Here is a 12,591-nt window from a genome sequence, read left to right as displayed (position 1 = left end):
GTGGTAAATTTGGTAAAGCTGCAACCGAGCTCTTGCTTTTGTTGCATGCGAATTAACATGTCTGGCCCGACTGTGCCAGCCAGTGCTCTATATCCCCTGGTATATCCCTGGCTATATAGCCACATGTGTACCATATACACATATACACACACACACATATACACATATGCATGAGTGTGACGACTGGCACAAATAATTTGCAGTTTTACAGTTTTTCAGCGCTTTTATGCTGCATGTTTTCCACTTCACAGGATTTTATGTGCCACTACGCTCGGCTCAAGTGTTGGAAAATACAATTGCCAAGCTCACAAACATGTACACATACACTGAGCGAAAAAAAAAAAAACATTTCCGCATTTGTTGTTGATGTTAGTTGTTTTTTTTTTTTTTGTGCCTCTACTGCTGCTGCTGTTGTTTGTGTTGTGCCGCCAAATGTTTTGCCTTTGCTAAAAAGACAATAAACTGTGTCAGTACGGGCCAACACATGTGCAGCACATATACCCTGTAATGTTGAAGTGTTTGCCCATCTAAGTTTGAGACACAGCTTCACAATTAATGTGTGTGCAACTGCATATGGAAGAATGAATACCCTGTAAACTAGCTTCTCGCTCTAACTTAGTTTTTGGCTTATAATCAGCAACATCTAGTATAACCGTCATGTATAAATATGCATATACCCTATAAATTTTCAATATATTTAACATATTAATTTCGGAATTCGAATAGAATTATATCACAGAATTTATATAGAATAGAATTTATATAATTTCTGCCTAATATTTTTTAGAAAAACTTGATTCTCTCTTTTATATTTTAAATTTATATAATAAATAATATTTAAAAAAATTTTTACACAATTTTTATTAATAAATAATATTTAAAAATTGCTTACACTTTTAATAAAGCCAAAAAGTGCTAGAAAATAGCTCTTAAAAGACATTTCAACTGTCCTGTGCTCACATTCAATTTACCTGCATTTACAGGGCATTTAAAATTCGTTTTAAATATGCGTTTGTTAACGTTTCTTAAATGTATCTGTAACAGTATTTGTTTTAGCCGCTTTTTTGTTGCTTTTGCATCTGTAACTGTGTTGCAGTACGGCAAACACTTGAGTTCTTCATGCATTTTTTATGCACTTTTGTTGCATTGTTTTTTTGTAATTGCTGTTGATATTGTTGCTGCAACTGGGCTGCTGCAGGTTGTTGCACGCCTAACAATGCACTCTGGCTAAACACTCAGCTATACACACACACGCACACACACAGAAAATCTGTGAGTGTTTGAGCCATATTTGTTGGCGCTTTAATATGTCACACATGCTGTGTCCAGTTTTCTGTCTAAAAAGTAACATATATATATATATAGCATATCTGACCACAAAAGCCACTAAGCAAGCGGCATCAAGTGTTCAACAAAAGACACCAATGAAAAATCCTCTCGAAAAACTAACAACAAGCCCAACTGAACCGTACCGCACCGCCTCTCAGCCAAGGCAACAAAACACACGCAGCGACGAGGCAACAGTGTGGCAAATAACTGTTGTCACACCCCAGACCGCATGCCCATACATACATATATATATATTTATACCATCTATGTATATGTATTTATCCTTCTTGTTGAGCTCTGCTCAAGTGTGTGACAAGTTTTTGCAGCCACTCACAACAAATTGCCATGGATTTAGGTATTTTCATCGCCTTGCCAAAAACTTTACTACAAAGTAGCTTAAAAAACTGTAAAATAATAATAATAAGCGACTTGGATATACTCTGTATTTGAATATGTATAGAAAGTCTAAAGACAATTGTGAAGGAATGTAAATAGTCAATATAATATAATATATTTATATTTCACTTAAATATCTTATACGTATATCTTATAAACTAAATTTCTATACTATTAGTTTTTTTGTATTTTATCCTATAAATCAATTTAGGTATGCGTAACTCGCAAAACTCTCCAAGTTCGTTGACCACATTTCAATATATATAAAGATCTATTCTAATATTCTGTTCTAATGCAACCTCTCATTGCACACACTCAATTACAGGGTATATAAAATATTGTGCGATTTAAGGCTCAGACCAAAAATAAGCAACAACAATAAAGACGATAACAAGCAGGCGAAAGAAGTTTCAGTGGATGAAAGTAAAATTTATGTACATCTATCTATATGTATATGTATTTATATCTATCTATATATGTATATATAGGTATATAAAATTTTTGGTGTGTACTTACAACTGTGATGGGATAGAAAGGATTTATGATAGTGAAGAGTAGAATGTGATTTGGCCGTGTAGTCTCAGGACGCTTTCTCCTTAGGTCGTCGTTTGACTTGTTCAGTAGTGCTTGCTGCTGACTCTGATTTTGTGTGGACTGTAAATAGTAATATATATATATATATTTAGATATAAGTTGTCGGGTGTGTTTTGGTTGTATAGTAAATAAAAATACATATTTGTTTAGTACATTCAAGCGATATTTCATTTCAACTTTACACTATTCTGTCTACAGCTAATTTTGGACAAATAAACAAAAAGAAAACAAAGCGACGATCCTATGTCAGTATCCACGAATTGGACTCTCTGGTCAAATATGCACCCAGTAGAAAGAATCCCGACGATTTCAATAGCATAGTATTAAAATTATTCACATTTATAATCTTATATAAATTGCAGCCGAAACTTTTCAACTGATCCGCATAGTTGAGAAAGCTGCAAATTATATCAAGTTAATTCGAATTTCATCTGCTTCGAAATCTAATTTACCGCCGTCCAAGAGACATCAGCATTGCAAGGGATTATTTATTTGAATTGCTTATCAGAAATTTTGTTATAAATATTAAGAAATGCTTAACTGGACGCAAGACTGTTGGAAAACTAATATATTTTACGCTTGTTGGAAAATGTTTTTGAAAAGTGAGTTCTAAATCAGAGGCATTCGAGATTGAAAGAAGAAAATAATCATTTTTAGTATTTTCTTAACGTCACGTTGAAATTTGTAGTTAAACAAAATATACATTCCTCCTCCTCTCTCTCTCTGTTAGAGTTCCTAAAAAATCAATGCATTAAAAGTCTTTAGCCATTAGCTGGCAGACCACATGTCAAACCGCCTGTCAAATCGTTGTGCACAACAAGTTTCCAATGGTCCCAACTGCAATTGATTTTTAAGTTTCTCGTTTGCCCCGCGGCTCTAATGACGTTCATTTATTTGCGAAAAATTCAAGTCAAAATATAACAAAGTTTTCTTTTTTTTGCATAAGTTTTCCACGATAATTGACGCTGTCAACAAAATACTTAAAAAAGAAAACACAAATAAAAAGAAAATACAACAAAAAAGTAGGTAAATTCTCTTAGCATAATTTGTTTCGAGGGGCTCTATAAATAATTGCGGAATTTAGGTAAAACATGTTCATGTCACGTTCAAATGTCAATCAACGCTTGTGATAGGCCAAGCGGGAAGCTAAAGGGGCTAAGGCAAAGCGTCAGGTGAGAAAAATATTGTTGCACATGCATGACGAAGAGACAGAAAGAGATAGAGAGAGAGTGGCATCAGACACTCGATGGACAGGTGGGTGCTGCTGGTGGGGAGAGCTAGGAGTTCGCTTTAGCCTCGTAGACTTGACATCAAAATGCCAGACATGCGCCGATATTTACGCTAATTAACTGGGGCATATATGCCAGGAAATAATGACAACGATTCTAAACATGTATATTTGGAATTTTTGCAAGCTCTAACTATCAGTGGGTTACAGTCAGAAATTGAAAACAAATATTTTTTTTTTAATTGCTGTTTTTATTTGCAGTCTGTCTTATACTAAACATTATTATCACATCATGAAACATTGAAATGGTTTTTAAAATTCATTAATTTTAGAAGTAAACTGAATGTTTATGAAATAGTTAAATAACCAAATAAAATAAAGGTAGGCTAATGGCAAAAAAAAAAAAAGATTTTCAATTTAAGAATAGCCGAATGATAAAAATATATCTCAAAATCTACAGCTTAAAATGTGAAATAATTCTCATAGAATTTTATATACCTTTTCTTTATTCAAGGCATAAATAAATGTTAAAAACGAAACACTTCAAAATTAAAGATTAAAGTGAAATACAACGTGGATAAATATATAAATGTGGATAGGCTTGTTTGTAAATAAATTACATAACGATTAAAATTTAAATAAAATAAAGATTTGTAGTCATTTAAAAGCACGATTTCAAGTTGACAGAACACACAATTGATATTGAATATCAATAAAAAAAATTAAAAATATAAAAATATGCAAAATTTGAGAAATGTTAAAAATTAATAAACCTATTTGCAAGATTAAATTTACAAAGTTTTTAAGTTTTAAGTTTTGATAAATAATTTCACAATTTATTTAAAAATCCAAACTTTTATTGAAAGTAATGTTCATTATACTTATTTATCAAATTTTATTCTGGCAAATCATTTAACGTTAGTTTCTGAGAAGTCTTCAAATTTCTTTCTAGCTCTCCCTGATTCCTATGTCTCTCTCTTTCTGTCTCTCCCTCTCACTTTGATTCCTATGTTCCTCTCCTCTCTCACTCCCTCTCTCTGTCTCTTTCCCTAATTGACTTCATTTCTCTTTTGCAACTCTTGCATAACTTTCACTATGTGTCTCCTTGAGCTGCAATTCATTAACTAATTAGCGTTTGCCATGATTAACTTTCCCACTCCATTTTGCTGCTTCTGTTGCTGTTGCGGTTTGGCTGCTACACTTTCACGTGTAAATTTTTCTTTTTGTTTTTTTTTTTATATATTTAATTTGCTGCATTTTTCACAACATTCCCGGCCACAACTTGAGTCGCTCACACTTAACCTTTATCTCATTTTATGTTTATACGCCGCAGTTAAGTATCTCCGACTCAAGCTTAGTATTTTTTCTCGCTCGTTTTTAGCCGGGCTCTACAATTAGGTTAATGGATCGCTGTTGCCTGTTCGCTGCAGCAGTGACGCATATTTGGCACCCAAAGGGTTGACGAGCGACAATTGACTATGTGGGCAGGCGATGTTAAGGTCACGAGGAGGCTATAAATTGTACAAGTGATTGACATCGTGACAGCTATGACAGCTCTAAATATAGTGAGGTGCGAAAGTATTTAGATCACTTTTTGCTTGAGTTTTTGAAACTAAATTGCAAGAAATTTCTGTTCAGTTCATTACTGCAAGAATTTGCTATACTTAAATGCAGTTGCAGTTGCAGTCGATCTACTAAAATTTCCACATTTCCCAGAACTAGCTCGAGTTTCAATTTTCAGCTAGTCTCGACATCTGTCTTCTAGCAAGCGCCCTTCAAACGTCTCAAGTACAAAGAGTTTATCGTGTTCTACACAGCATAACGACGAGCTATCATTAGCAATTTTCAATATTTCCACACATTATCTATTGCCTTTCCCACACTGGGCCCCTCAAGGGCCGACAAAACTGTATTTACCTTGTAACATAATCCAACAAGCAGCTCGTGAGGGTTTTCAATCAAAAACAAGGAAAGAAAAAATGAAAACAGAAAGCAGAAAAAAGGAGGCAGCGACAGCAACGAAATATCTCAACGGCTTTGACGCACAATTTGTATGCGCGGCGAGCCTCAAGGCGAGAGAGACTACAAAAACATTTGTTTTCTGTCAAATTTGCCTTTAATAATAATAAAGATCATATATTCTACGCCCACCCGCAAGGAAAAGCCGACGACACTGGAAACTGTTGATTAAATTACAACAAAAAGAAACCAAAGCGGGAGCGAGAGAAGCGTCACAAAGTGGAAGCTGTAAGAGAAATGATTGATGGATCTATGCTTGCTCGGGTTTGGACTTAAGTGCATGGCAACCAAGTAACAAAAAAGAAAAAAGCGGAAAATGATTTCAAATTTTAATTTATTTTGCGTTTTTTTGCCCCTCTCTCTCTTTCACTCTCTTTTGTGGCTAGCCAGGCATATGGACGAATAGTTCTATTCGTATTTTAGTTTAGCTTAGTTTTTTTTCTTCTATGTTTCAGAAAAAGCATTTGAAACATTTCTGGCACAACGGCGCGAACGATTTGAAAATAGCCGTGCGGCTGCATACCACGGCGCATTTCAACTCGAACCGCAACGAAATGAAGATGAATTACCCACGAACTATTCGCTAGGGACTATCCGACGGACGGACGGCCCAGACAGACGCGTCAGCGCCCATCGTTGCGGCATGCAAATCACAAATAAGTTTTGCATCGAGCTAAAAAAGATTTGCACTCACAGTTGATCAAATGGTCAACAACAAAAAATAAAAGCAGAAAAGTGCGGCGACATAGCCAAAAGATACAGATACAGATACAAGCGACGAGCTAAAGATACAGATACATTTACAAAATGCTTTGCCAAGAAATTTCTCACAAAAAAAAACTGCGTCGAGTTGCAAGTTGCGAAATCTCAGATAAAGATTCGAGGCAATATAAATAGCCAAAGATATATGGCCGGAGAGTCAGTCCATCATGCTGTCAGTGCCGACTGATGTATTGACATTCATCAAATCGACTTGAGTCTATGCAGAACCAAAGCCTCCTGATTTGTAGCTCAGCCGATAATTGTTGATAACTTGCCGAGCGAAATGTGAAAAATGATAGATGATTATTCGAGGAAAAAACCAAAATGAAATTTATATTGAATAAGCAGGTGCAAAAAGGTAAACTTTAAAGACCAGAGTGTTTGTCAGTTCAATTAAAATAAACTTGGTTAGAGAACTCAGATTTAGAAAAAAGTTGGGATTCTGGTTAACCAACTTTGAATATAATAAATATAAAAATTAATGAAAACAAAACTAGCTTAAATCATATTTATTTAAATTATAAAATTTAAAACAAAATCAAGTTTTAAGCAACTCAAACTTAAACGACTCAAACTTTCTTTGACGCCAAGCCAAATTATTAATATAATTAATTTTAGCTAACATATATATTTGTCTGCTTAAATTGTAACAATTTTTAATATATGAATTAAACAAATTTTTTTAATTGCCAATATTGAAATGAATAAGTAATTTCATGCCGAAAAACTTTCAAAATATTTTTTAAAAAAATTTAAATCAAATTTGACATTTATTCCAATTTTTTTTAAAATAATAAAATAAATTTTTAAAAATTTTAAGTCATAAAATGAAAAAAAAAGGTAAATTTATAAAAAGTGCTTCACAATACAAATAATAATAAAAATTAATATTTTCTTTATATTTCAATCAATAATATTATTATTATTATTATTATTATAATGAAAAAAAACCTGTTTCAAAATCTAGAAAAAAAATTCAAATTCAAATTTCTTTCAACTTGCTACACAAAAATGAATTTGCATTAAGAGTCGCAGCTCATTAGGGCGTGCCACAAGCACAAATTGGGCTCCACTGCTGCCAGGGGACGACTGTCTCAATAAATGAATGACTGACTGAATGAATGATTGACTGACTGACTGAGTGACGTTAATACGGCCCTAGCCGCATGCTAGGCACATGTTGCTGCCCTTCAACGTCGGCCCACAAATAAAAATTTACAAATGCAAATAATGTTTTTTTTCTCGTTAGTTTTTTTTTGGCTAGAGCTGCGTGCGGCGAGGCGACAGCGACACACGAGGCGGCATTTGTTACTCGCAATTAGTTGCACTGTATTTTGCCAACAGACGCTGCATGCAACAAGACCCCTCTCCTCGGACCGCGCTCAACCCCGATATAAGAGCCCGCGAGACGAGGCCGGCAAATGTCGAACGAGAATTGCACATGAAATGCAATTTACAAAATGTTTTCTTCAACGTTTGCATTGCGAAATTTAATTAAAACACAGCAGCCGCTACAAAAACAACAAAAACAGCAGCAACAACAACAATGAAATTAAATGCTGCAGTTGAGTGAGCGACAAGAGCGCCTGGTTGGACTCGAGAGGTTTTTTTGTCTCTCTTTTTAAATGTTGTTGTTGTTGGGCAACTGTATTTGGCCAGGTCTTTGCATTTGTGCCCAAGTAAAAACATCAAAAAGTTCAAGTCAAGTGGCAGCAGGCCAGCAAACACACACACAGGCAAATACACGGCGCAATAGAGAGCGATATATACAAGAATTTTCACAAGATAATGAAACAATATGTAAGTCACATACGCATCAGCACAAACTACAAATGTTGTATCAATCAATCATTTATAGAGAGTATAGCAAAAGATCTGAACAAAAGCAAACCTTTTAGACAGTATCTATTTAGAGTTCGAACACATTTTCGTGTTTTGGCATTCTATTGCCATTGCTCATCGGAGCCCATTCACTTGTGCAAACTGTCGAATGTTGTGTGTGTGTATGAGTGTGTGAGTGTATGTGTGTGTCTGTGTGTGAATATGCCTGTGTTTGACCAATAGCAGCAGCAAAAACACGTCAGAGCAAATTGGCCCGCGGCCTCATCAATGACATAAGTACAATATAGCCAAACATATATATATACTAGATATATATACTAGATATATATATATATATATCAATCTATCTCTATACTACACATCACACATATGCATCAGCAAAATATCTGTCGTTTTATATACTTCTATTGGGTTGTTATAGTTTGATCACGCAAAGTCTAATGCACAATTGGATATAGTACAACTTATATGATATTTATAATATCAGAAGTATATATATTACCGATCCGCATCAAGCCATGCCTCTTCTGAAGTCTCAATTGAAAGCTGTTGGCGTGTATTAGTCGTTGCAATATGCGCAAATTAAATTTTTAACTAAACATTATACCATATGGCTGCCATAAGTATAATTCCACTACGCCTATATATATAGATGGATTATTATATCATATAACAGTTAGAGAATATTTTCTAAACATCAAAAAACTTGTAAAGTTTATATCAACATGGGATTACTAGGATTGGCTAGGTGGAGTTTCATAAGCAATATCGTTTAAAAACTATTTCTTCATAGAGATATATTAACTAATCTTATCAATTATAGCTTTCATATTTCTGATATTATCTGCTATCATAAAACTCTCTCAGAAGTATCGAAAAGTGTCACTTAAGTTATTTAATTTAACTTAAGATTTAGGAAAATCTATCTTTCATATGATATCATAATGATATCACATCATATATCAAAAACCTTTAACAAATATACTGCGCAAGGGTATAAAATCTTCCATAGGAAATGCTCTTTCGTTCTATAGTGCCTTTGTCTGTGTATTTGCTTTAGTTTCTGTTTTTTTTTCTGTCCGCCATTTGGCACAAATCTTTTTGGTGCTACTTCGTAACAAATGCCACGCCCCCCGCTCCCTATGCCGCCCTACCTCGCTGGCAGCATTCTGTTCCGGCCGGTTCATTTCTTATCTAAGTCGGCAATGCTCATTAGTCACAGCATGGGGGCGTTGCAGAGGGAGGCGTGGATACGTTACCCCGCAACGCGTGAAGCATTGAAAATTGTCATTAGTTCAACGTTTGATTTTTTTCCTCTTTTTTTTTGCTCGTGTCGTAGTTGCTTTGTCTCCCTCGCTCTATCTACTCTTCAGCTGTCTGGCATCAATAGATTTTCGCGAATGTGTGTGTGTTTACGTGTGTATATATATATATGTGTGTGTGTTGTTTGTGTTTAGCTTTTCAATGATTTTCAATTAGAGTTCACAGATTGCCGACTCTTTTTCTTACGAGCAAAAGGCGTGCAGAGCTTTAGATTGTCTCGGGGCAAGCCGCAATTGGGATTTATGTGACGGGTTAATCCGCCGTCTATTGATGAAGAGGTTTACGAGAGTTGCACCAAATGAAGAATGAACACAATTTCAGGCAAGAGGATTTACAGTGAAGAGTAGGAGAGTGGGAGAGGAATGATATCAAAGTGATTACATGTGAAAATCAGCAATCAGAGAGATGGAGAAAAAGAGGGTGAGAAGGGAGAGAGATATAGAGAGATACTGAGGGAGGTAGATTGAGGGAAAGACAGAGAGAGAGAGAGCTAGAGAGAGAGAGAAAGGGAGCCAGAGAGAAATGCGTGAGAAAGGCGGAAAGACGCATAGAAGAGCCAGAGGCAGAGACAGAGATAGAGAGAGAGAAAAAGACGGATAAAGGCAGTAGCTGACAGAGAAATATACAGGCAGAGACAAGCAGAGCGAGGCAGTAAGACATCGAAAATGGCAGAGAGAAATATAGAGAAGAGAGAGCGAGAGATAGAGATGCAATGATAGCGGTCAACCCAGATACTTAGACAAGTAGCGAATAGAGATGGGAACTACAAGAGAATATAGAGACACAGAGAGAGAAAGGAAAGCTTGCATATATAGAGCTAGATCTGCACTGAAGAAGAGATTAAAAGCAGAACCGAGTGAAAGACAAATGGAACAAATGAAGAGAAATATCCAATAGATCCATCCTACAAGATAGATGCGAAATTTTGCATGAAATAATAAAAATATAAATGAAAATTAAAGTAAAAATTGAACACATACATTTAATATAGAAAAAATATGTAAACATTAAATTTTTTCCAATAGCAAATGTGAAAATGCCCCAAAGAAGAAGAAGAAAAACAACAGATATTCATAATCACAGATAAGAGATATGGCTAGTGCAGGCAACCCAACGCTCTCTCCAACCCTGCGACTCATTAATATAAGCAAAGCCAGGCGAGACCCTTTTGCCAAAAAGGTCACTCAATTACAGACGGGGCATAACTTAACCCCTTGACCGCAGGCGGTAAACCAAAAAAAAAAAAAAAAATCAAGAAAAATGTTTATGTATATAGATGAGGAAGAGGAAGACAAGTTTGAGCAGATATATACATACATAAATATATTTGTATAGATGGTCTCGCCAGGCCGCAGACAAGCCCAACCACCCACCCAGCAACCGAGCCATGCCCTGGCCATAAATCCATCCATCTTTTCAACAAAAAATTTTCTTTGCTTTACTTTTTTCTACTTTTCTTTTTTTTTTTGTTCTATTTGTTGTTTGCTGTTTGCTGTTGATTTGCGTTTTCGTCATTTTGATGTCAGTTTGCTTGACGTGCCCAGCAGCCGAAGAACCAGCAGCAGCAGCAGCATCGCCACAGCAGACAGACAGCATGTGAGAGCGTTGTCTCTATATAGACAGAGCCAGAGGCAAGCGTTGATCACTTATGACAACAGTCTTTATCCCTTTCGCCATCCCTTTCCCGCCGTCCGTCTCTGTCTGGTCGTGTAATTTATGTGGAAAACTCTGTCGCAACATAAAACAATTTTCATTTTTCGTACGCACATATTAATACATATGTATATGTATGTATATCTGTGGTTCTTCTTCTTGACATTTTGCTCTGCGCGTAATTTACGCGGTTTTTTTGCTTTACGATTTTCATAATTTTTATTTATGGAAAATGCTTTTAAATGCGCCTAAAAGTGCGAGTGTCGATCTGCGTGGGTGTGTGTATTGATTTGATATAAAAGTAGCTGCCAGATAAATTATCAAATTGAGTTAGTTATTGGGCCTAACACAAATCATTTGAATTCAATTCAATTCAATTAAATACATAAAAACATAATTTACTGCTGAGTGAGTTGGAAAATTGTTGGGGAAAAGCAGAAATGCAGCAAATGTAGATTTTCACACAATCTGTTGCAACTGTCATGTGTGGGAAAGCAAGAGACAGCCAGACACACCTGACCTCTCCCGCTATCAACTCGAATTCACAATTTTGCTGAGAGTTGTGTTTTCTCTTTATTCGTCGTTGTTACAAATGTTGTCGCTGTTGTTGTCATTGTTGTCGTTGTTGAACTCAAGGTGTTCGCAGCTACAAGATGAATTTTCTTTTACTTTCGGTTTCTTTTTTTAGCATTTCTACGTCAATGCCTAAAGTATTCGCTCTATTTTGTTAACAATTGGAATAAGTATTTAAGAAAAAACCGAAATATATATGCAAGCAGTTGAAGCTACCTCAAGAAATTTGTTTCAAAACATATTTTTGCGGTCTGACAGAAATTGAGCATAACGGATCATGTTGAAGTGTCTTATATAAATCTTTGGCACGTGTCGGCGCCTTTCAGAATATACTTTTCAAACATACAATAGATGCCAAATGAGAAATATATGACACATATATGTAGCTGCTACAATATAGTTGTGAGAGTGCAAACAAACAAATGGATGTCTATAATATATCATATAAATATAATATATGATATCTTCAGAACAGCTAGATCTCCAGTGCGCTTTGTCGAGATCAAAGACATTAGTTAAATTAGATCATTTCTTATACATCTTTGATCTACTGTAATACTGTAAAAAGATCTTAAACTGTTTACAGTTGATCTGTAATATTGTCATAATAATTTAGAAGCTGTAAATGACCTTAGATTTGAGCTAGAGACGTCTGCCAAATTGTAATTTCTCAAACTCTTGTGAAACGCGAAAATATCAAACTGTGCACACTCTGTCTTTAGATGAAGTGCAAAGATATTTGAGAAACACCTGTTGAGGGCGTGGTAATTAAGGAACAAATATAGCATAAGTGCTAGAATCAACTAGTCTTGAAAATGGATCAATTTTGACTTCAAGAATGTAAATATATGTACATATGTTTATATATTTAT

At 35.2% G+C, this 12,591-nt stretch overlaps 1 protein-coding gene across 16 annotated transcripts in view; it reads right to left on the bottom strand.

The window, feature by feature from the left end:
* Positions 1 to 12,591, bottom strand: part of LOC111594467 (heterogeneous nuclear ribonucleoprotein L) — a 132,316-nt gene that overhangs the window by 93,734 nt on the left and 25,991 nt on the right. For all 16 annotated transcript variants that reach the window (XM_023307779.2, XM_030222735.1, XM_023307789.2 and 13 more), the window contains one exon: positions 2,242 to 2,379. In XM_023307779.2, the coding sequence (XP_023163547.2) occupies positions 2,242 to 2,379 (138 nt within the window). The remainder of the gene's footprint in view (positions 1 to 2,241; positions 2,380 to 12,591) is intronic.

Source organism: Drosophila hydei, unplaced genomic scaffold, assembly GCF_003285905.1.
Source record: "Drosophila hydei strain 15085-1641.00,03,60 unplaced genomic scaffold, DhydRS2 tig00000060-arrow-pilon, whole genome shotgun sequence".
In the NCBI taxonomy this organism is placed as follows: Eukaryota; Metazoa; Arthropoda; class Insecta; order Diptera; family Drosophilidae; genus Drosophila; species Drosophila hydei.
The sequence above is the reverse complement of the archived record's forward strand: the minus strand, read 5'-3'. Positions and strand labels throughout refer to the sequence as shown.